This window comes from Sebastes umbrosus, chromosome 1 (assembly GCF_015220745.1).
Source record: "Sebastes umbrosus isolate fSebUmb1 chromosome 1, fSebUmb1.pri, whole genome shotgun sequence".
Classification (NCBI taxonomy): Eukaryota; Metazoa; Chordata; class Actinopteri; order Perciformes; family Sebastidae; genus Sebastes; species Sebastes umbrosus.
The window spans coordinates 8,772,842-8,797,589 of NC_051269.1; the positions used below are offsets into that span (position 1 = coordinate 8,772,842).

Below are 24,748 nucleotides of genomic sequence, written 5' to 3' on the forward strand. Positions count from 1 at the left end.
ACAAAAAAAGTCATAGTATAGTATGCCATAAAATATGTCCCAAAAATATCATAGTAAAGTCATAAAGAAATGTCATATAAAAAAATTCATAGTAACAAATGTCATAAAAAGTCATAGTATAGTATGTCATCAAATATTTCATAAAAAACTCATAGTATAGTATGCCATAAAAAAGTGTCATAAAATGTCCCAAAAACATTCATGAAACATAAAAAGTTATAGCATAGTATGCCATTAATATTTACTTGAAAAAGTCATAGTATAGTATGCCATAAAAAATGTCATAAAATGTCATTAAAACTTTCATGTGCTATAAAAATGTAATAATACTGTATAGTATCCCAGAAAAAATGTTATAAAAATGTCATAATCTTGTATGCCATAAATTATTCATAATATAGTATGTCATAAAGTGAACTGAACTGTATCACTCCACTATATTCCAGTGAACAGCCCTTCCATTATCTAATGCAGAGAGACTGTGCAGTGTTTCTGTGCCAGCTGTCGAGGATTAAAACATGAATTTTGGGCGGCTTGGCAAGGACCAGAAAAGAAATCCAAGAGTCAAGCAGCGTGTGTGGCGGTCATGTGCATTTGCTCGTAATGTCAGTCAGTAAAGATATCAAACGCTAAGCTGAGGTCTTCAGGCGAAAGACGATAGGTCGCTGGCTACTTCCACAGACACAAAAAGCTCTGGACGGGAGTTTCAGCGTTGTTTTGGCTCCTCTCTAATAAATCAACAGTCCTGCATGCCAGCTGCTCTCAGTGGTCTTGTTTGGATTAGTGATACCTTCTATCCAGCAGGCATAGTGCCTCGCTATGTTGGCTTAAAGAAAAAACACACCGTCTAATTTAGCCATGATATCAGATCGTCAGTGTTTGGCAAAGCAGTTTGAATCTCATTGTCATTTTAATCCACCGTATGAAGTATAACCAGCAGACCTCCGAGGCTCGTCCCTCATAAACTGAACATCAGAGACAGAGAACAGATGAAGCTTTCAGGAGAGACGAGGTCTGCTGCAGAACACGACTTCCCGTTGGGTAAAACTGGTTTTAATTTCAATTTATCAACGAGACCTACAATCTGATGTAACATCAGTTGTTGTGTAATTTGTCTCTTTTTAGTCTATAGTCCAGCAGCTTATTAATATGATTAAAAGTTTCTGCATTATGCGTGAGAAAGCATATTTCTATTCAGGATTGTAAAACAATATTCAGAAGGTAGTGAGTTTCACTACACTGTTAATAACTGCTTAAATACTTGAATTAATAACTTTGGATATTGTTTTTTTAAGAAATGATTTATGATAAAATACTCGAGATACATGGATGTGAAATGGGCTAACAGGTGAAACAGGACTGAGACTTAAAGCAGGTTTCTTTTATGTGAATTTGATACTTCTCTATCATGGATACAGTTATTTGGAAGGCACTCCAAGTAGAATTTAAACATGTTTTAGAGTTATTCAGAGAATACTACTGTGATATACCACACTTAGCTGTGTGTTGATATTTTATGCATATGAACTAAGGATCAAAATAACACATTTAACGATACAAATACTACCTGTGGGTGCAATAATGAGAGACCTCTGACAGTTATATAGTAGTATAAAGTTGTGTCTGGTGCCGTAGATTCAGGAGCAAACAGGTGCGGTAAGATTAGTGGTGGGAGAAAGGCAGCTGTCATTTGTCACGATGTTAATGATATGGCTCCCCAAAGAGGAAGCACACGGTACTGGATTGCTTTACTCCCAAATGATTTGTGGAACTGTGCAGTCAGGAAGAGCAGCGATGCAACAAGTAAAACACACTCCATCTCTACTCACAACTATTTGGATATATGCTTGTCTTTAAAATGTTGCATCTAGTGACTCCTTATATATTATATTAATGCCATGATAATGCTGATTGTGTTGTTAAAGTGTGTGTTTTCACTGCTTCACAGGTAGACCTGCCCAGTGGTGAAGGTGAGAGACACCATGTACAGGAGATAATGATAAATATGTTTATTCTAAATTCATTACCATAAAATTTTTTTTGCAATAAAGATGAAAGTAAAGAATATTTGTCCTAACTTTAAGCGGTATTTATCTATGCGTGTAGTGAAATTGGTTTGTGCAAGAGAAATAGTTCACCATTTCATTCACCGCATGGCAAAGACAGGACTCCATGGAGTCACTGTGCCCAGCCAAGAAATACTGAGGCACAGGCACTTAAAGCTGAAGTAGGCGAGATTGGAGCAAACATGATTTAAAAAAGTTATTTTTATAAAAAGGTTGCTATATCGTGACAGTAGTACATGAAACAGGTAACCTCAAAAAAACCATGTGCCTCTGTGTCCTCCGGTGCTCCTAACGACATCTGCAAGATTCCACAGACCGGAGGAAAACAAGCAGTAAGAGCTGATCAAATATGAATTAATATTATATTACGTTAATGCCTATTTCTCTCCTCAAATGTTTTCAGAAACATCTTGTAGTGCACGGTTTAGCTGTAAAATAAGAAAGTTTGTGACCCAGCAGCCATGTTGAGATCAGGTTGAGATGGCTTGAAGGATTGCCAAGAAGGAACGCTCTTTAGATTTTCTAAAGCCTGAAAACAGAGCCATGAGGAGGAGCAGAAGTCTAGTTTTCTCTCAGAACACTTGAATTACAATATGCTGAAAGGTTATTATGGATTGTTTGCCCAATGATGCCACAAATATTCTGCCTACTGCCACTTTAACCCCGTAAACCCACAATGTGTTGTTTTTAGACTTCGGTTTTTATACCAGTTACACCAATGAGATATAACTGGGTTAATTAGTGAGTTTAAGAGGTGCTGGTAGGTGGATTTTTTCACCACTGGAGAGAGCCAGGCTAGCTGTTCCCAATCTTTGTGCTAAGCTAACCCGCTGCTAGCTGTGGCTTCATATTTAACAAACAATTTAGGTTTTAGTGGTATCAGTCTTCTCATAGCATTAACTCTCTAATGCATGAGAGTGAATAAACTTATTTTTTCAAAATGTCAAACTATTAAAGCTGCAGTAGGCAGAATATTTTTGGCATCCTTGGGCAAAAAATCCCATAACAACCTTTCAGCATATTGTAATTCAAGTGTTCTGAGAGAAAACTAGACTTCTATACCTCCTCATGGCTCTGTTTTCAGAATTTAAAATATCTAGCCTGTGACGGGAGATTTTGACCAATCACAGGTCATTTCAGAGAGAGAGCGAGTTCCTATTGGCTGTTCATTCAACGGGGGCAGCTGTCAATCACTTGCAAACTCTAATCAAACGGTCAAACTAGGCAGCGCTGATCGAATATGAATCAATATTCTGTTACTGTAATGCGATATAATGAGGAAGTTTGTGACCCGGCCACCATGTTGAGATCTGTTGAGGAAATACCAAGCAGCATCCACCAGCCGGAGCAAACTGTCTCATTTTACAGCTAAACAGTACACTACAAGATGTTTCTGAAAACATTTGAGGAGAGAAATAGGCATTACAGTAACAGAATATTGATTCATATTTGATCAGTGCTGCCTAGTTTGACCGTTTGATCAGAGTTTGTGAGTGATTGACAGCTGCTCAGAGACGGCAAGGCTCCAGCTCGGCTCTCATTGGTTGTTTTCCTCCGGTCTGTGAAATCTTGCAGATGCCATTAGGAGCACCGGAGGACACAGAGGAACATGATTTTTTTCAGATTACCTGTCTCATACACTACTGTCAGGATATAGTGACCGTTTTATGAAAATATCTTTTAATTATATTTGCTCCAATTCTTCCCACTTCTGCTTTCACTGCAGATTTGATGAAATTTGGGTACATATTCATAAAAATATCAGTAAAATTACTTCTGTTTCTGCATTTTTTCTTTGCTCTAGAGCGTGTTGGTAAATCAGATGCTTATTTACTTGTAGTCGTTGGTTCTGTCTCATGACTGAACTGAGGTTTGGACAAAGACTGTCACACATACGGTAATTGTTCCCATCAACAAAATGAACTTTGGATTAATTGAAATGAATTAAAATGTAGCAAAATAACACGAAAAGAAGAATTTGGTTTTTGTCAAAACTGGATATTTGGATATTGTGAGTTTAAGTGAGTGAGTTTGATTGGTAGATTCAGATCCCAGGCTAAACAACAAGACACCTGGACTCAACACCATAATTACATAATGTGCTTATGTGCTCAAGTGTATCAAGAACCCCAACCTTCACTTTCTTTTCTCTTCCGCAAACCAAGTAGTAATAGTTATGTTTGTGTTGTGCAAAGAAAAGTTTGAAGGCAGCAGACTGGCAACATCATTTATTTAATATAGATCTACAATATATAGTGAGAGCAGTTCAATGAAAAATCATATTCTATGATTCTCATTAGAGTCTCTCGAAGAGGTTGCAGATTATTCTTCACCATCCTTTGCCTAAAATAGAAAGAAAAAAGAAAGAATAAATAATGAGGCATCTGGCCTATGAAAGGAAAATGTGTTGTCATGCAACATGCATGTAGATTTAACTTTAAAATCCAAATGTAATGGAACTAAAACACAGCAGCACACTGATGTATGTGAAGTCTTGAACTGTCAAACAACATTAGATCATGAAACCGATGAAACCGTTACAACAGCCCACTGCCTGAGTTTTATGTATCACTTACTTTTCCAATATCCCGACTCTTTGTCCTCAGCTTGTTGACCTGAGACTCGGCGATGTCGGCTCTCTCCAGAGCTTCCTCCATCTCATGCTGCACCTTCCTGTACCTGGACAGGTGAGTGTTGGCCTGCTCCTCCTGTGAGGGGAAATTCAACACTGGAGTCAACATCCATCATCATTACAGACATAAAAGAAGAGTGCGATTGTATTTTTCTGTTTCCAGGTCTGACTGGATTCAGCTGTATTTGAGACGATAAGGTGAAAAAGATATAACAAGTCTCTGACTCACAGCCTCCTCGCACTGCCTCTTATAGGCCTTCACTTTCAGCTGCAGCTTGTCCACCAGATCCTGAAGTCTGATGACGTTCTTCTTGTCCTCCTCAGTCTGCAGTTAACATGAATTTGTAATTGAAATTGATCAATTTGCATCTTTATCAGACGGCTGTACCAAATCAATAGGAAGGGAAAAAAAACTGCCTACCTGATAGGTGAGCTCCTTCACTCTTCTCTCATATTTACGAACACCTTTGATAGCCTCTGATCCTCGTCTCTGCTCGCCTTCAACCTCAGTCTCGAGCTCACGCACCTGAAACATGAACAATTTATGCTGTTACTTGGAGGGCAAGGTTTTTTAATATTAAAACAAAAGTTGAGATCACATTGAATCTGTCTTTACCCTAGCCTCCAGTTTCTGGAGCTGCTTCTTGCCGCCCTTCATGGCCAGATTCTCAGCTTCATCCAGACGGTGCTGCAGGTCTTTCACTGTCACCTCCAGGTTCTTCTTCATCCTCTCCAAATGAGAGCTGGTGTCCTGCTCCTTCTTCAGCTCTTCTGCCATCATGGCAGCCTGAAATGTCGTTGAATTTTATATTTTTGAATATAAGCCTATTGCAGTCTAATGTTTCAACTGCTAAAGCACCAGAAATGGAGGAGAAACAGCCTAAAATATTATGTTATGCACTGACATATTATGCACTAATACTTTGTGTTCAGTTACATAGAAATGCATAAGGATGACTCACATCAGTGATGGCCTTCTTGGCTTTTTCTTCAGCATTTCTTGCTTCCTGGACAGAATCTTCCACCTCACCTTGGATTTGGACAAGGTCGGTTTCCAACTTCTTCTTGGTGTTGATGAGGCTGGTATTCTATTATTAAAGAAGCAAAAAATACATTTTCATGTATTGAACTATAGAAGAACATTGTTGCTTGTCAAGCTTTGAGCATACCTGAGAGTGCAGCAGTCCCACGCGCTCGCTGGCATCAACCAGCTCCTGTTCAGCCACTTTGCGGCTCCTCTCCGTCTGCTCCAGTGCAGCTCTCAGCTCCTCGATCTCAGCCAGCATCAGGTTGTTCCTGCGCTCCGTCATGGCAACCTGCTCCTTCATGTCTTCCTGGCCTCTTATGGCTTCATCAAGATGAAGTTGGGCATCCTAAATTGTAAAACATTGATAGATATATCAGCAAACACTTTCAGCTCGTTTTTCGAAACAAGATGATCCGCCACAAGTCCTTCAGAGGACGTACCTTAAGCTGTCCCTGCACGTTCCTCAGCTGTTTCTGGGCTTCAGCTGCCTGGCGGTTGGCGTGGCTCAGCTGAATCTCCATCTCGTTGAGGTCTCCCTCCATCTTCTTCTTGATTCTCAGGGCATCATTCCTGCTCCTGACCTCCGAATCTAAAGTGCTCTGCATGGACTCAATCACTCTCTGGCTGTTCCTCTTGATCTGCTCGATCTCCTCGTCCTTCTCTGCGAGTTTTCTGTCAATTTCACTCTTGACTTGGGTGAGCTCAAGCTGAACACGCATGATCTTAGATTCCTCATGCTCCAAGGTAGCCTGTGAACAAGTGTGACCTTTATCAACTCGAGCACATAACAGTTCCTTCATATAAAGTCCAACAAGTCTCACAACGGGTGTGCTCTAAAGCTCTGCTGATATTTACCTCTGCCTCCTCCAGAGCAGTCTGGATCTCTGTCTTCTCACTTTCCACTGTCTTCTTTCCCTTCTCAAGCTCATGAATTGTCTTACCGGTGTCACCAAGTTGTTCACTCAAGTCTGAAATCTCCTCTGTTGGTGCAGATTTATAAAATATACATATTAGAATATTAAGAAATATATAAAAAAAAAAGATAATAGAGATACTTCAGATTTATTGACTTGGTGTTTAGAGTGCATATCTGTTGGGGAAAAAAAAGAATGAATTGTCTTACGTTGCAGGTTTTTGTTCTCTCTCTTCAGGGTCTCCAGGTGGTCCAGAGCTTCTTCATAGGAGTTTTTCAGCTTGAACATCTCAGTGCTTAATGTACGAGCCTCCTTCTGAGCTGCTTCCAGCTCTGCCTGACTCTCCTCATACTTCTGTTTCCACTCTGAAAGAACCTTTAACAAACAATTGAGTGGTTATTTTTTGGGGTCACCTCACATGAACCAGTCCGAACCATATGTTTATACAAAAACATCAAACCTTGTCAAAGTTCCTTTGCTTCTTGTCGAGGTTGGCAGCCAGAGCATTAGCTCTCTCCACGTCAATCATCAGGTCTTCCACTTCACCCTGCAGTCTCTGCTTTGTCTTTTCCAGAGAGGCGCATTTAGAGTTCACAGCCTCGATGGATTCCTCTGCATCCTGAAGACGCTGAGCAAGCTTTTTCCTGTTAAAACATACAGTAAACAGGTTTTATGGTGATTTACAGAATCAATGCCGTGTGGAAATGGTGTGATTTCAGGACTATTCGTTACTTAGCCTCCTCCAGCTCCTCAGTGCGTTGAATGGCATCAGTCTCGTATTTGGATCTCCACTGAGCCACCTCGCTGTTGGCCTTGGACATCCCACGCTGCAGCTCAGACTTGGCCTCCAGTTCTTCCTCATACTGCTCTCTGAGCAGGTCGCAGTCATGACGAGCTGACTGAACAGCGTGAGCCAGGGCGTTCTTGGCCTGTGAACCAAATGAGCACCTGATTAGTATCTGATATCAATCGTCCAATGGCCTTTTCCTCCGTGATTATCCTGCTGATTTCATACACTGTTACCTTAACTTCCTCCTCTATGTGCCTCTTCAGCTCCTCAATCTGCTGAGTGTAAGCCTGCTTGGCTCTCGTCATCTGAGAAACAAGAGCTTCTTTCTCCTCCAGCTGACGCGAACATTCACCTGATCAAAAAGATATTAGTTGATTTAATGTACATCACAGCAAAATTGCAACAGCCAACGTAATATATGTAGTGTTCACATTATCACACAAGAAAGCTTTTCCTCTCCTCCTCTGCTTTCCATTACGTTGAACAGAAATAAATTTTTGCAAGTTTGCAGTTAGTGATGTGTGCAATGTGCAACAAAATCTGTAATTTAGGTAGAAGAGAGTGAAGGTGGAATAGGGCTGTTAAAAATGGGAGAGAAACAATAGGTAGGCAAAGTTTCATTTAGGTATCTTCAAGACAATGATTTAATATACAGAATGTATACAACGGGAGCCCAGTTTTTGAACACCAAACCATGATATTCATACCATTTTCAGTTTGTAGTCTTGCTCTCTGTGCACTCAGGTCATTCAGCTGACGAACATTTTCATCATTCTTGGATTTGAGCTCACTCAGTTGATCTTCTAATGTCCTGCACAACTTTTCAAGGTTTCCCTGGTAAAAGAAAACATATATTAGTATAAATAAACTACCGTTATTTGTTTTTGCTCCTTGTAAGAAAATCTAGCTCTCTCACCTTTGCTTTGGCGACAGACTCCATGTTGCTGCTGAGGTCATCGATCTCCATCTTGTATTCGCTCTTCTCTTTCTCCAGCTTCTGTTTGACTCTCTGGAGGTTGTCAATCTGTTCTCCCAGCTCTGCCACGCTGTCAGCCTGTTTCTTGCGCAGAGCTGCAGCGGTGGCCTCGTGCTGCAGGGTGGACTCCTCGAGATCACGCCGCAGCTTCTGAAACTCGGCCTCGCGCTTCTTGTTCATCTCGATCTGAGCGGACGTCGCTCCGCCAGCTTCTTCCAGCCTCTCGCTGATCTCCTCAAGTTCCCTGGAGAGATCAGCCCTCTGCTTCTCCACCTTGGCCCGAGCAGCCCGCTCGGCCTCAATCTCCTCCTCCAGCTCCTCAATACGAGCCTGGAACACACAAGGTTTAACTGAAAACTCTTGAAGGTATTTGAATGCTCCTACAACCTTCCACTAATAATTCAAATTGTACCTGCAGCTCCTTTATCTTTTTCTGTAGCTGGGTTCCAAGCGTCTGCTCATCCTCAATCTTACTCTGGAGCTGGCTTGTCTCAAAGTCCTTCCTGCAGGGGACAGAATAAATTGTTGTATTAAAGTTATGTATAAGTAGTGGCTCTCATGAAATCATTTTTTGCAAGTAGGTAGACTGATGGCGTTTGCTTATTCTTACTTCTTTAATTTCTCATCAGACTGCTGCTTGTCATTCTCCAGATCCATTATGGATTCCTGGGCCAGTTTCAGATCTCCTTCAAGCTTCCTTTTCGCTCGCTCGAGATCCATACGGAGCTTCTTTTCTTGCTCCAGGGAACCTTCAAGCTGTCAATAGATGTTTTATAAAATTAAAGTTATAATCGTTAAGATATTCAGAAAATCAAACTCCATTTTTGATGATATTTGTGGTTTGCCGTTCATGTAATCCAGCATTATTTTATCTAGGTGATAACGACTTCAGTGTTCTCTCTTTTACCACTGTGTCAAAAGCTGTATTAAAGGGACTGTTTGTAACTTTTTAAGCGTATAAATGTAGCGAGTCGCCACACATGCGCGCTCGCATATGCGCGTTCGCTTGTAGCCGCTGCCTCTCCTCCTCTGCCTGCCTTCACTCAGACAGCGCGCACGTTCTCGCTCAGCTCGCTCCACCTCTAGACGTGAACGCGCACTCACTACACACTGCAGAAGAGTTAGTTTATCTCTGAGAATATCTAGTGAATGTACAGTGGATGTTTGTGCAGAAATAAATGCTGCAGCTCCTCCAGACCAACAGAGGTTTCCCGTGTCTTGTGAAGTGACGGAGCTCTACAGATAGAAACGTTATCGTCTCCAACCGGGTGCCGGTGTCTCCTCTGCTGAGCAGGGGAGACACGCAGCAGAGCCCCGCTGCTTCAGCCTGCACTTAGGCAGGAAAAGCCAACACTAGGATCAGATCTAAATCATGTTCATGGAGAGACCTTCGTCTGGTCAGCTAACATTACTGCCTAGCAGCTGAAATATAGAGTGATATTGTGGTTCTAGCTGATGTGTGTCGCCTCACTGTTTTGAGTGATGCTCGTTCATGTATATTTAGAGCGAGCTAGCGCGAGCTCGACGCTGACTTTCGTTGATTTCACGGCCACAGGTGTCGCTGTTAACAAGCATTTCTGAAAGTTACAAATTTCTGAAATCATAAGAATATCAAATTTAAAACAGTTTTTTGCTGTTTTATTAATCAGTTAAAACTTTTGTTGTTAAATGTAGATGATACTCACGTCGTCCACTTGCTGCTCCAGCTTGACCTTGGACTTCGACAGAGAGTTGACTTTGTCTTCCTCTGCCTGCAGGTCATCAAGGGTCTGCTGATGGGCCTCTTGGAGGGCTTTCTTCTCTTTGGTCAACTTGGCAATGGTCTCATCTTGAGATGCCATTTCCTCTGTGAGGTTTTTGACCTATAAAAGTTGACATGACTTCTAATTAACAACACGTTTTTAATCTACAAGAAAATGTATGATTGAAAAGCCTTTGCGTAACCTTGTTCTCAGTGGCATGCTTCTCCTTTTCCACTTTAGCCAGGGTGAGCTCCAAGTCATCAATGTCTTTCTTCAACTCAGAGCACTCGTCCTCCAGCTTCCTCTTCTTTGCCGTCAGCTCAGCATTCATTTCCTCCTCATCCTCCAGTCTCTCAGTCGTCTCTTTGAGTTTGGCCTCAAGCTGGATTTTTGCTTTAATGAGCCCCTCACACCTTTCCTCCGCATCACTGAGGTTTTCACCTTCCTTGAAGTCAATGCAAACAGGTTCACGTCATTGCCAAATCAGTAACTTGACATAGGATATTTAGTATACATGCACATGCAGTGTGGTGATCCAACTTACAGACTGCACTTGCAACAGCAGATCGTTCTTCTCCTGCAGCAGAGAAACCATCTTCTCCTCCAGTTCTTTCTTCTTAGCGAGAGCCTTTGTTAGATCCTCTTTCATCTTTCCAAAGTCCTCTTTCATTGCGGCCATCTCCTTTTCAGTCTCTGCAGTCTTCAGCAGAGGCTTGATCTTGAAGTACACCTTCATCCATGGCCAGGTTTTGACATTCATGAATGAGCGGATGTTGTACTGGATGGAGTAAATTGCATCTCTGACAACAACAAAGAAAGAAATTGTGTTGAAAAAATGTTGAAAAGTTTCAGACTTTAAAATCTAGACACCATCAATAACAGACGGACACGTTACCTCCTCGCCATCATCTCTACAAACTCTCTCCTCATGAGGAAACCCCTGCAGAGAGCCTGAGTCATTGTGACCAGCTGAGACAGTTTTTCATCTCTCATCTCCTCCAGAGTTCCCAGCAGACCGGCTTTGAAGAACACCTGGGAGTCAATAATCAGAATTATTTTTAAGTAATTCATTATTTATGATAATTAAACCTACACCTCTTTGTAAACAGCCTTGTCCGGGGAAGCATTTCTTACTCTACCTTGGTGTGGCCGAACTTGTACTGAGTATGGTCCACATCGATGGATCCCAGCAGTTTCTCTGAGGCTTTCTTGTTGTCAATGAATTGGCCCTCTGGGATGACACTGGCATTCAATACTTTGTATCTGAAAGTAAAGATTTCATTCAGTTAGACACACTAGCTTGAAGATAATACAACATTTTCAATGACCGCAATGTTCTATTTCTGCTACCTCTGCTTGAAGTCACCGTAGATGATTCTGCTGGGGAAACCTTTCCTGCAGATCCTGATACCTTCCAGCACACCGTTACACCTCAGCTGGTGGATGACCAGGAAGTTCTCCATGAGACCTACGATATATCAGTACAAGAAATCACATGACGCATTTTCTTTGACTTGCTTTTTGTCTCCAATTTTCTATAACTTTATTAATTAAATCAACATTGACACAAAGAGCACATACCTGGTGTCTTTGACTCATTGGGAATCAGGCAGCGCACAAAATGAGGATGTGTGCTCCTCAAATTTGTCATCAGCTTGCCCAAGTTCTCCTGAAGAATTAAAAGAACATTGCTTTTAGCAAAAAGGGCACTAAATCAGTGCAATGAAGTACATAAGTCCTTCTTTCATATCTTACCCTGAACAATGCAGACACAGTCTGGAAGGAACCACCCTTCTTCTTGCCACCTTTCTTTGAGCCGCCGCCGTCGGCTGTCAGTGGAATGACAATTACGTTGAAATGATTAAATTCAACACAAATTAATTGGCATTTTTATATAATGTAGAGACAGCTAACAGCATGTACCTTCTGCTCCGGCATGTGATGCATAGAGGTGAGCCAACAGTTTTACTGAAGACTTCTGGTAGAGCTGAACCACCGAGTCGTTCAGGGGGTCTTTATTCTTATCCAGCCAGCCTGTGATGTTGTAGTCAACAGTGCCGGCGTAGTGCACCAGAGAAAAGTGAGCCTCAGCTTTGCCTTTGGCGGGTTTTGGCTTCTCAAAAGCCTTGGTTTTACCAAGATGCTGGTCATACAGTTTGCTCTTGAAGGTGACGTCTGTTGCCTTGGGGAACATGCACTCCTCTTCAAGGATGGAGAAGATGCCCATCGGCTGTCATGATGAAATGATTATTTAAAACATAAACTTTCAAGTCTTTGGATAGTTTTCTGTGTTTGTGAATATACAGCATGTCGCTCACCTTCTCAATCAGCTCAATGCAGGCAGCCAAGTCCATACCAAAATCAATGAACTCCCATTCAATGCCCTCTTTCTTGTACTCTTCTTGCTCCAGCACAAACATGTGGTGGTTGAAAAACTGTTGCAGTTTTTCATTGGTGAAGTTGATGCACAGCTGCTCCAAGCTGTTGTACTAAAGAAATTCAAATATCAAAGGTCAGCAAAGGCCTCAAGTAACATCAACTAAAAATGAAATGAATTGTACTCTCAGTTTTAAATGAAGCTGCGTAAGATTATGTATCAGCCAAGCATAGGCTACTTACATCAAAAATTTCAAACCCAGCAATATCCAGGACGCCGATGAAGAACTGTCGTGGCTGCCTGGTATCCAGCATCTCATTAATTCTGACGACCATCCACAAGAACATTTTCTCATAGACAGACTTGCAGAGAGCGCTGACGGAATTGTTGACCTGATTTTTACAGATACAACAATGATAAAACATTAATATCATTAATAATTTTTTTAAGGGTTAAACAGGCTATTTATAGTGTTAAGATTCACAGCACTGTATGTTAACATTTTACCTGAGGCACAGTCTGGCCCTTAGTCACAAACTCATTCCCGACTTTCACCCTCGGGTAGCACAGTGCCTTCAGTACATCAGCTGAGTTCAGGCCCATGAGGTAGGCGATTTTATCGGCAACTGAAACGAAGAAGGGGTCATTTCATAGGGAATACAAAAGATTTAAATTCAGAACTTTTCACTTGTTTTCAAAAATACAACACACCCTCAGTGCCATCGGGCTCAGCCTGCTCTTCACGCTGCTTCTGCTTGAACTTCATCGCTCCGTGATGCATCACAGATCCCGTCAGCTTGTAAATGCCTATCTTCTCATCAGCAGTGAAGCCCAGGATGTCGATGGCAGTCTGTGAGTATTCATAGAAAAGTCATAAGTTCTGCTCTCAGGAAACAAATCAAAACATTTCTAAATGCACGCAATTTTTTTGAAGGTGTGGATTTGCTAATTTTCTCACATCAGTGGCGATGAACTCATCGATGTCGTTGATACTCTTGACAGTGATTTCACCCTGACTGATCATGGGATAGTCGTAGGGATTGGTGGTGATGAGGAGAGCCTCTGAAGAAAGAAATCACTTGTGGTTAATGCCCGTAAGCAAATATACACTGAACAGCAAGTAATGAATGGCCTTTAGAAATCAAAAAAGGTCTCACCTATCAGCTCAGGTTTGTGGCCCGTCATGAGCTGATAGAAGATGTGGTAGCTCCTCTCAGCAGACAGCTGGAACGTCACTCGAGATTTCTCCAGCAGATCTGTCGATCACATAGCGAGACACCGGTCAGTTCTGTTTAATGAGCTGAACAAAAATGGAGGTATCTGCTTCATCATTTCTACCCTTACATGTTTCAATGTCTGCTGAGGCCAGCTTCCCAGATGTTGCAAAATGGATCCTGATGAATTTACCCTATTCAAAAGAGGACTGTTGATTACAATTATAACTTTGTGCATTCGGATATTGTTTGAAAAGACTCAAGTTCACTTACAAAGCGGGATGAGTTGTCATTCCTCACAGTTTTGGCATTACCATAAGCCTCCAGCAGTGGGTTGGCTGCAATGATTTGATCCTCCAGCGACCCCTTCATTCACAAAACAAGTCAGGGGGAAACAAAAATTCATGCTTCGTACCTGATGGTCCAAGATCACATTCAGCACATCTATGTCAGCTTTGTTGACACGTAAAAACAGATGTTTATTTACCTGAATCTTGCTCGCCGCTGCCGGCTCAGATTTCTTTCCTCCAGCGACTGCGATTGTCGCAAAGTACTGGATGACACGTTTGGTGTTGACAGTCTTTCCTGCACCAGATTCTCCACTTTTGAGCATCAAAACAGTTCAATTAGCAGCAGAAACATCTCGTTTTAGGGGAACTGAACAAAACATTGAAAGAAACTCTTGTTCACACTTTTGATGTAGAGTGGTACTCAAGCATGAGGGAGTTCCAGGGGGTTCCCAGAAAAATGGGGGATAGTTTATTTTCATTATTGAATTCACTATAGAAGTGAGCCCAATGTGAGTAAGAGGAATAAGAGTGACTATTCTGATCACATGTTTCACTTCCTCCACGGTTATGTCCTCAAATGTAGTTGCAACTATAGAGTTCTGGTCTTAATCATCTCTAACAAACAACATCTTTTCAGATGGAGATCCCTGAAGCAAAATCGTATTAAATGGGGGTCCGTGACTTAATGTCCATCAATTTAGGGGGTCCTTGACACAAAAAAGGTTGAGAACCACTGTAGATCATACTGTCAGTCAATATTACTGTATATTGTTTTTGTTAAATAACATAGTGTGCTGAGCCCTTTTTTTCAACATGTATTTACATTGATTTCAGGATTACTATATGTTAGGTAAATCATTTATAAAATTGTCAAACTTACGTGATAAGGATAGACTGATTCTCACGGTCTGTAAAAAAAAAGTAAACATATTTTCAGATTTTAATTGGTAAATTTCAAATCCGCTTCGTGTACATTATTTAAATGTCTAAAATTTGCTATAAATGTACAACAATGATGTGGAGTTATAATATCTGATAATGTTAAGATATTTAAAAACTAAAGAATTAGCCTCTGCTCACAAGATGTGTTTTTAAAGTTCAAAACATTTGATATACTCTGTAATAGTTGCTCTCTTCTCATCTCATTTGCAAATTTCTCTTTCTCACACACCAGTGAGCATGAACTGATAGGCGTTATCAGAGATGGAGAAGATGTGGGGTGGAGCCTCAATCCTCTTTTTGCCTCTGTATCCTGCTACAACCACTGAGTCATACACCGGGAGCCACTTGTAAGGGTTCACAGTCACGCAGAACAGCCCGGAGTAGGTCTGTGGAGACAGAAAGGATTTTTACTGACTGCTGTCTTCCTGTAGTCATTGTTTCATCTACTGATGTGACGATCAGGTCAAAACTCACGTAGATCATCCACGCTGCATAGCGCTCTTTGAGGTTATACAGCACAGAAGGCTCACTGAGGTGGGTCATCATGGCCATGTCCTCAATCTTATCGTACTTTGGAGGGTTCATGGGGAAGACTTCAGTGTCTTTTACAGTGATCGTCTGTTACAAGGACAGAAACAATGTGATGAGAGCGAGCTGGTCAGTATTCATTATTATTTGTATTACAGCCAGAGGTTACGATTTATAAAACCACTTAGTTTAAAATCCTTTAACCTTTCCCTTTAGGGTTTATGACGTTATGAGAAATTATAGTGCTGAACATACACTCACCGGCCACTTTATTAGGCACACCTGTTCAATTGCTTGTTAACACAAATAGCTAATCAGCCAATCACATGGCAGTAACTCAATGCATTTAGGCATCTAGACGTGGTGAAGACGACTTGCTGAAGTTCAAACCGAGCATCAGAATGGGGAAGAAAGGGGATTTAAGTGACTTTGAACGTGGCATGGTTGTTGGTGCCAGACGGGCTGGTCTGAGTATTTCAAAAACTGCTGATCTACTGGGATTTTAACACACAACCATCTCTAGGGTTTACAGAGAATGGTCCGAACAAGAGAAAATATCCAGTGAGCGGTGATTGTGTGGACGGAAATGCCATGTTGATGTCAGAGGTCAAAGGAGAATGGGCAGAGTGGTTCGAGATGATAGAAAGGCAACAGTAACTCAAATAATCCCGCGTTACAACCAATGTATGCAGAATACCATCTCTGAACGCACAACACGTCCAACCTTGAAGCAGATGGGCTACAGCAGCAGAAGACCACCCGGTACTAGCAAGGTGTACCTAATAAAGTGGCTGGTGAGTGTATTTTGTTCCATCACAAGACATGCAGTTTATGCACTGATATGAAAAAGCTTCACACAGAGGAGCACACAGCCTTGTCACTGTTTTCACTGTGTAATTAAAACTGTTTAACATTTGTTTTTACTCCACTGCCATCACGCTCACCTTTCCACAGAGAGTATCCACGGTGGCTTTGCCGCCCTCTCTCTTCGTAATTTTCCCCTTGAGGTACATCTCTTTGGGCTCGGTCACAAAGTACGAAGTTTTAGCATCGAAGGGAGTGTTTTGAGCCTCAATTCTCTCCCTCTCAGTTTTCCGGAGGTAAAGGGCCGCCGGGCCAAAACACTCCATTTCCGCGTCCCCCATGGTGACCCTTTACTGCAAGTAAGTAAAAACAGGACAGCATTTATTTCTTCTCATGATAGTACTTCAATAATGAACAAAGCTGTTAATGTTGTGATGAATGTTACACTCATCAAGTGAAGAACTTCTTTATGTTTCATGTGAAAAGAAAAAGTTAAACACAAAAGCTAAATTTACAGTTTGTAACAACAGGGTGACGTCACTGTTTCATTTTCCATTAACTGTGTATTATCTTTGTTGATGCCATGCTTTGTTAACATGCACCACTAAATCCTTGTTTAAAAGTATCAGACACTTTGTCATAAAAGGTAAACGGCAATAAGACTCAACAAATGTGTCTTTTTTTCCTATTTAATGACGCAGACATCATTAATTGAGTCAGATGCACAAAATGTTAATCGATTTGTTACAGATTCCACACAAGATTAAGGTTTATTGAACATACAGACATTCATATAACAAAGCCTGACTCATCACGTATATATATATTCAGTGCTCAGCTGTCGATTAAAATGTCTTTGGAGCAAATGAAACAGCTGTAAAATAAATGAATTACCTTCTTCACTCCCCTCAGATGAACAGATATCGATGGTCGGATAATGAGTGTTCTGAAGAAAGACGCAAATAGTTTGAATTAATAACTCTAGTTGAACTATTTCTCATTAAATATGGACTTACTGTACACTAAAGTCTTGGCACAAACATAATAAGAGCTCTGCATTCACTCTGTGGTGTTTATGCCCTGCATTGTTCGATAAGCTGCCTGTTTTCCTTCTGCTAATAAAAGACTGTAACACACTCACCTTGACTGGTCTGTGAGTCCTTGGTGGCGTCCAGCCTCCCTTCTTATATAGAGAGATCTGTGGTCAAACAGCTGTAAGGACTTGCTTTATTTGGTCATGTACTTTTTACGATCTCATGCGAGTGAGTATTTTTTGCATCTCATCTGATCTCCGACATCTTTTCTCACGAAACGACAGACGGTTTATTACAGACTGAACTTTTAGAGTCACATGGTTTAAAGAGGCAAGTGATAAGAATTTAAATGAGACATACACTGTTTGAAATGATTATGGTTGATTAATGTGTACAGTATAAATGGCTCATTATCGGCGTCATCACCAGATGAACTCAGCTTTATCAACAAAAGCACACACGTGTTGATGTGTATTCATCCAGTATCATTTAAACAGAAGCCACAAAGTCCTTCGGGGATACATTATATGGCGAGAGAAGAAACCCACAAAACATTTGTCTTGTTGTAAACTATTTTACAGGAAGAGTATCGGTGCCACGCAATAGACACAGTTAAACTAGAGACTGAATCTAAACGTGTATAAATAGATCAAGACACTTATAATGAAGCATTTCTTTAACCTTGTGTAAATATTGTTCTGGCCGGCGTATGGCCTCACTGGAGTTCAGACATTGTTTTGGTCTTTACGATAATCTCTTTAATGCACCTTGGCACTGCAGCGGATCCGACTTTAGCCGTGGAGAAGCTCTCATGTGTCATTGGTATTCTGTTGCAGAAGCCTTGCAAGTCTGTCCTGTGACAAAGGGACAGGATTGGGCCTAACAGTTGCTAATCTAAGAACCTGTGGAAATGATGAACCTCATCATAGCAGAAACACTAGCTGAGGTCTGCCTTTCATGAAATCCCAATGTTAATTAGATTTGTAGGGAGGAAGGAAGAACAATACTCTTATTTATAGCGCTTTAATGTCCTCTGTTGTTTAATTAATGCGTCCAGGGGGATATTTATGTATCCGGTAAAACGTGACATTTGCTTCCTGTGAAAGATAACCTATCAAACAAATGGTGATGACATCTGCTTTGAAGTTCCCCTTGATACAAAAATACCTTTACAAAGCACTGAAGGTACTGCAAGGTCAATGTCAATGTAATGCCACCACATCTTATCAAAACTACAAATAAAAACATCACTATTTTTACGATATTTTCATACAAAATATTGTATTTTTTATACAAAAACTGCAGTGTGAAATTCTGCCAGCACAGTGTCACGACATGAAAGCTTTCTAAAATGAGATCACCGCATGTCTTTGAATGATAATAAAGCCTGCCAACGTGTCAAATAAGCATTTGGAGCGGGGCCAATGTTTAAGATTACAAATGCCGCAACATCACTGCATCACACTGGTTAGACATGTGTGACATGCGGTCAAGTAACAAGTCTAAATGCCTTAGATCATTAGAAAGGTTGGCAACACTTTACTTTAAGTATTTAGCATTCATGAGCGGTATAAAAACATTTAATAAATAGTTTATAACACACTAGTGTATAATGTAGTTGCACGCAGTTAGAATGTGTTAAATGTATTCGTCAATAACTATAGTACAGAAGTGGAGGCTGGTGTATAAACTGATAATGAATGACAGTATAGTGAAACACAGTTGTAATTCAGACTCTAAAAGGAGAAGTTGTCAAATACTGGACATTAATAAACACTTAAAAATGTCCTTTATTACATGTTTGTATAGTGATCACAAATACTAAATATTGTTACCCAAATATCTGTAATCTTTCCAGTGTTTATCAGCTATCGTCACACAGTTGAACCACATAAGCGATGATGTAACAGACTTGTGCAGCAGAGAGTGGTGTCAAAAGTTTGACATTTTCTATCTTCTCTGTCACATGTTTTCATCGGGACTAATTTGACCAGATATTATTTAAACTGGTCTAAGAAAAGCAGTCCTGTTTTTAGACTTATGACATATTATCCCAAAGAGTTTTTGCAATTACTGAGGAATAATTTCGTCTCTGCGTCCGTATATTAAACCTGATTATAGTGCATAAAGGAACAGACAGGTGAGGATTTCGGGGGTCCTCGCTCTATTTTTGTACTTATTGCGTTCAAGCAAGTCTACAGTCTGAGTAATTGCATTTTGTATGAAATTGTGTCACACAAATAAACTTGAACTTGAACTACACACCGTATGGAATGTGAAGTTATTTATTTTGATTTGAATCATGGGATGGAAGGAGATCTGTAAACACCACGATCTCATTTGGTGCTCTTAACAGATCATTTTAAATAAATCTAATCAAACCTACTTGTCATGGCGGCTCCAGACAAAAGATTAGCAAGTGTAGCCGATTGTAAATGATCTGGACATACAATATTAAAGTAAGAAGTGAAGACTTGTTGTTGGTATGTTTACACTCTGGCTGCTGATATAAGTACACATGACGTCTAGGGAGCTGTCTGGAGGGGAGACAGTCTCAGGTTTCCATTAATCCGCTACTGACAGTTCTCTAACACAGTCTGAGGCTTCTTTTTCACTATTTTTGACCCACAATTGTTTCTAAAATGCCGAGCTACTCTTATGAATCTACAGAATGACAATTGTTCAGTGATCTGCTGGCTCAGATGTCTGATTTCTGTGCTGGTTCATGAGGGTGTGAGGATCCTAGAGCTCAAGACGGATGACAGACGTGTCCATCCTAAATGGGGTCATCTGGCTGGGTCAAAGGTCTTCAGCTTTCTAGGGACTGTCTCTGAAAGCTGATATTATGACCGACTATGATCACACGATCGCGGCCACAGCACACACAGAGAGGTATTTAAACACTGCAAATCTTTTTTGACTGAATGAATGTATTTTCAAATACACTGAGTTTGACTCATGTAGTAATCTGAAGGGTGTTTTCAACTGATTATGATTCTAAATACAATGCCAGTGTTTACAAACACTAGTGATGTCAACAGTCCGACTGTATTACAGCATCGCTTTCATTCAGATCACAGGCCAAATGAATGTCATGTTTCATTTAGTTAGACACGGCCAGCTACGGATCGGCCACTGTCATCCATCCTTGTGTATTTCAAGTCTTTCTAACATCATTAGTTGTATGTTTAGATTGTATGAATGAGTTCTTAATGTGTATTTGTGTTTGTAAACTTGCCTCAAATTGACACTTTGAGGGACAAATAAAGTGTTTTTGAATTAAACAGAATTGAATTGACATTTTGTTTTTACCTGAATCACTGCTTATGGGTTTAAGATTAGCATACTAATGCAAAATAAAACTGAAGAAGCTGCAAATTAATAAATAAAAAACTGGTGATTATTCCTTTCATTAAATACTGAATGAACCTTGAAGGATGCTTATTATCGAGATTATAAAGATTCTTTTTTTTTTTTTTTGTTTAAACAATTTATTGTTTAATGCAACTAAATTTAGTCTCTTACATTTGTTTTATCATCTAGCAGGACTACATTTTACTGACAAACCTCTTCAGAATACACATATATATTTCAGATTAGCACTGTTATATCCGAAACAGTGACAAAAATGACTTTAATCAAACCATTAACAACCATACTAATAATCTAGTAGCACAAAAGATGAGCACATTTGAGTCACCTCAGTTAATCACTCTTTCATATTTTACATTTTAATCATAATGTTGACAGTTTGACCATCCCAAGCATTAGTTTGCTCACATAAACAATAAAACTTCAAATGTCTACTGAAAATTAGAATTATAGAGAATTATATCAAGGCTTGTTTTTAACAAATCACTTTTTTCTATTGCTTAAATTAACCTGATTTATTTGAAAACAAATTTAAATGTTTATATCTAATATTTTTTTTGTCACTTTCACTCCCATATTTTCCAGCATATCTGATTACACCTCTGCATGTCTGACAGTATAACCAGTCAGTGGCGTTGCTCAGTCGTTGACCCTCTCATCTCCCCTCTGTGCTGATGAAAGTCAAAGGTTTGCTGTTGACAACTCAACTGTCATTGTCAGACATGAGAAACGACTTCGACCCCATTTTATCACCTATTCTAGTAAGGTGACTCTCCTTGACTCCCGACATCCCGTGACTCGGCTCTTGGCTTTGGAAAGCCCTGCATGTCGTGCTCCTTAAAGTGCCCCGGTTTATTGGACAGTAAACTCGGTAGCTCTATTGTCCGATGTGGAATCTCCAGTGAACAGGTGATTAGATTTGTGTCTCCAGGTTTTTCAAGACAGGCACTTGTGGTGTCTCAAGGGCGCGGATGTATTTATAAACCCTTTCTTTAAATGGTCTTGTACTGTGTGTGATCCTCCCGACAGATGAACTAAAGACAAGGCCAGGCTGTGTGGCTTGACCTTCCCTAAAGGCAAGTGTTTGTTCCCCATACGCAGGACAGAAGGGGATCATGTTGATGATGTGTAGTAGTTTGCATTCTTTCCTTGTTGAAAGATGACACTGAACTGGCAAAGACAGGGGAGAGGGCATTAGGAGCTAAATACTGAAGACTTCACACCCTACGAAAGAGGCCTATATATTCAATAAAATGTGAAACTTGATCTCTTATGCTGCCGGGTGTGCTTATTTGGAAGAAATACAAATATAGCTGTCTCCTCAGCAGTGTTCTCATAGCAAAGCCATTTGTCACTTGCCTCAAGTCTTATTGTGGAACAACCTTTGATATAAAACACTCACTTCCATGGTGGTCTTAGTCTCAAATATAACAAACCACTGATGCTTATATCAATATATCATAGTCGTAAGACTTCTTACTCACGGCTTTCTGCAGCCGCAACTGCCTGCACTGATAAAAAAAACTAAATTTTAAAGGATTACTAATTAATAAGACAGAATAATCAACCACATTTGTCCAATGTCTATGATTGTCCAAGAAGCTTTAGGTCTCAAACAAAAGTAATAATAAGATGAGAAATGTAAATACAATATGGGGATCCTAATGTACGACACACAGTATATAAAGTAAAGAGTCCTTGACTGATGGGGATAAACTCATCTATCATGGCAGATGTAGTTTTATACTACAGTATTGATATACTGTATAGCTTGATAGAGTGAAGTTTCCAGAAAATCAATCCAGATTTCTTTATAGATAAATAACCACTTTGGTGTTTTTGGCTAATTAAGTGATTTATATACCTGACAGATCAAGGTACTTCATCACACTGCCGCAAAACCCAGTACATGCAGTATTACCATATAGAGCAGTCTTGCATACTGCAGATTTGCCCACAATGCAACAATATAACCACATTATGTTAAAGAGGTAGTTACTTCTGCATTAATGTTAGAGCAAAATATCTGATGGTAGACAATGCAGATACTTCATCATGGTCTACATTACCATGTTTCCTATCTAGAAGGATTTTCATTCCTTACTTCAGATGGACCGTTTATCTTGGTTCTTTCCTCCCAAAAGCTTAATTTAAATTAATTTTCACTCCTGTCCTTTTCCTACAGTCCACTCTTCATGAAACCATTTCTGAACCAACAGGATTTGAGAAGTAAAATATATGTATGATTGTATAAAATACAATCTGAGACCCGCGGAGGAACCCATTGGTACCAACCATGTCATGCCAGCAGTGGCCATTTTCAAAGGGGTCCGTTGACCTCTGACCTCCAGATATGTGAATGTAAATGGGTTCTATGGGTAGCCATGAGTCTCCCCTTTACAGACATGCCAACTTTATGATAATCACATGCAGTCGTGGGATTACATAAATTGGATATGACTGGAAAGCGGAGACTCTTGTGGATCCAATGAACCCAATGTGACCTCTAGGATAATCACAGCCTCATGAAACTTTACAGCCACAAACTAGAGACCATTCAGCATTCAGAGGATGGATGGCTTTCATGTTAGCTAGATTGACAATAAGGGGGTTTCTGAGCAGTTTCCAGGGCAGAAGAGTTCGCCATCTAATCGCTGAAGAATGCAATTCTTGCAGAAATCTCCAAATGTCAAAAGTTTTTGAAACCAAATCACAGCATGGCTTTTTCTATGGTGTTCCTCAAGGTCTTGGTGTCTTAATGTGGTATTAGGGCGGGATCATTGACGATTTTTATCAATTCTCCAGTGGTCAAAAAAATTGTTAAATTTAGCACCAAATCTGTGTAACAAATAGCATCAACCCAAACATTACTGCAACAACTTATGTTATGTCATGTTCTATTATGTAATAGAGCACGGGAATGATCATCATATACTGCTGTCATAATGTTCTAACAATTTGTTATAATTAATTAATTAATGTTTATTTCTGATTTATGACTAGAACAACTGGACACACAGTGCTGAGCTGCATCTCAAATTAATCTTCAGGTTCCCAGCTTTCAGATGATGTACACCACTTCTATGTGACATCTACTGTTGACCTGCTATGTCCCCCTAAAGACCCCCCTGAAACAGACAAAAACGGCTCTATTGTGGGTCTCTTAGGGTTAATACAAGGCCAAATCTGTTCAAACTTTGAAACACCTATATTATAATCTAACCAGCGTCCTTCTGTCTTCTTTATCTTCTTACTTTATCCTCTAAAAATCACAAGTACCTGTACAGTATTTTGTAAGTTTTTAAGTCAGAATACTGGTCAAGCCTCAAGTAAGGTTGTAATTTCTTAACTGGCTATTCAGAGAAAAGCAAAATGCTTTATTTCTTATAATGAATGCTAACCTACGGTGTAGTTAGCGAAGCAGAGACATCATCACTGTGCTCAGACACACTGAGGTATCACCGCGTGTTGTGGTTCACTAATGGGTCTATTTTCATCACAACTTGAGATGGTGCAACATGTGTTTTGAAGCACATAAAATAAACTGTAAGGTCACCGGGCTGTCAGTAACATTATCACCACGAGGCAAAGATTTGCAGTTATCGTAACCTGGGGGACTTTTAGGTGATAACGGGCGACGGTTGACAACCCGGCTATTTTGAACGGTGAAGCTACACATGCTGCTGCTCACATTTAGACACCAATTACACCACTCAAAGTCAGTGTGTCTCCAGTGTTACAATTAGCAATTCGATTTATGTTCTCCTGATAAAAGATGATTTGTCTGATTTCTGACACTTTCATTGACTATTTTAAATGTATAAAAAATGACAATAATTGTCTTCAGCTGGAGCTGATGTCATCCACTTTGATGTTGTGGAGGTGCACTAAGAGGCTATGATGAAGGAATCTCTGCAAGTAGTTGGCAAATGAATGGAGTTATTTCTGTGTGATTACAGTATACAGTATATTCTAAATAATCCAGAGGAGATTTCAGATAAATCCTCAGAGTTGAGACACTGCTTGTGTAAAAAATATTC

General features: G+C 40.2%; 1 protein-coding gene and 2 long non-coding RNA genes across 3 annotated transcripts; 2 read left to right on the forward strand and 1 right to left on the reverse strand.

Moving 5' to 3' along the window:
* Positions 1-4,279: 4,279 nt before the first annotated feature.
* On the reverse strand, positions 4,280-17,319 carry LOC119490629 (myosin heavy chain, fast skeletal muscle). The gene is made up of 40 exons (XM_037774141.1): positions 17,197-17,319; positions 16,443-16,655; positions 15,445-15,588; positions 15,200-15,356; positions 14,909-14,936; positions 14,226-14,340; positions 14,012-14,104; positions 13,869-13,932; positions 13,682-13,780; positions 13,483-13,586; positions 13,236-13,374; positions 13,032-13,150; positions 12,767-12,916; positions 12,466-12,636; positions 12,071-12,377; positions 11,903-11,976; positions 11,729-11,816; positions 11,498-11,615; positions 11,287-11,410; positions 11,043-11,179; positions 10,692-10,947; positions 10,350-10,592; positions 10,091-10,267; positions 9,016-9,161; positions 8,818-8,908; positions 8,346-8,735; positions 8,137-8,263; positions 7,663-7,781; positions 7,372-7,568; positions 7,100-7,283; positions 6,849-7,014; positions 6,581-6,705; positions 6,166-6,474; positions 5,868-6,071; positions 5,661-5,786; positions 5,315-5,485; positions 5,120-5,224; positions 4,928-5,023; positions 4,643-4,774; positions 4,280-4,409 (listed from the first exon to the last, which is right to left on the reverse strand). The coding sequence occupies exons 2-40, from the start codon at positions 16,641-16,643 to the stop codon at positions 4,389-4,391; spliced, it is 5,817 nt and encodes a 1,938-aa protein (XP_037630069.1). The 5' UTR covers positions 16,644-16,655; positions 17,197-17,319; the 3' UTR covers positions 4,280-4,388.
* Positions 17,320-19,686: 2,367 nt separating this feature from the next.
* LOC119490671 lies at positions 19,687-21,424 on the forward strand. Its single transcript, XR_005207454.1, has 3 exons — positions 19,687-19,819; positions 20,007-20,228; positions 21,294-21,424. It is a non-coding gene; the product is annotated as an uncharacterized LOC119490671 (long non-coding RNA).
* A 54-nt stretch (positions 21,425-21,478) lies between these two features.
* LOC119490677 lies at positions 21,479-21,974 on the forward strand. Its single transcript, XR_005207455.1, has 2 exons — positions 21,479-21,617; positions 21,738-21,974. It is a non-coding gene; the product is annotated as an uncharacterized LOC119490677 (long non-coding RNA).
* Positions 21,975-24,748: the final 2,774 nt, after the last annotated feature.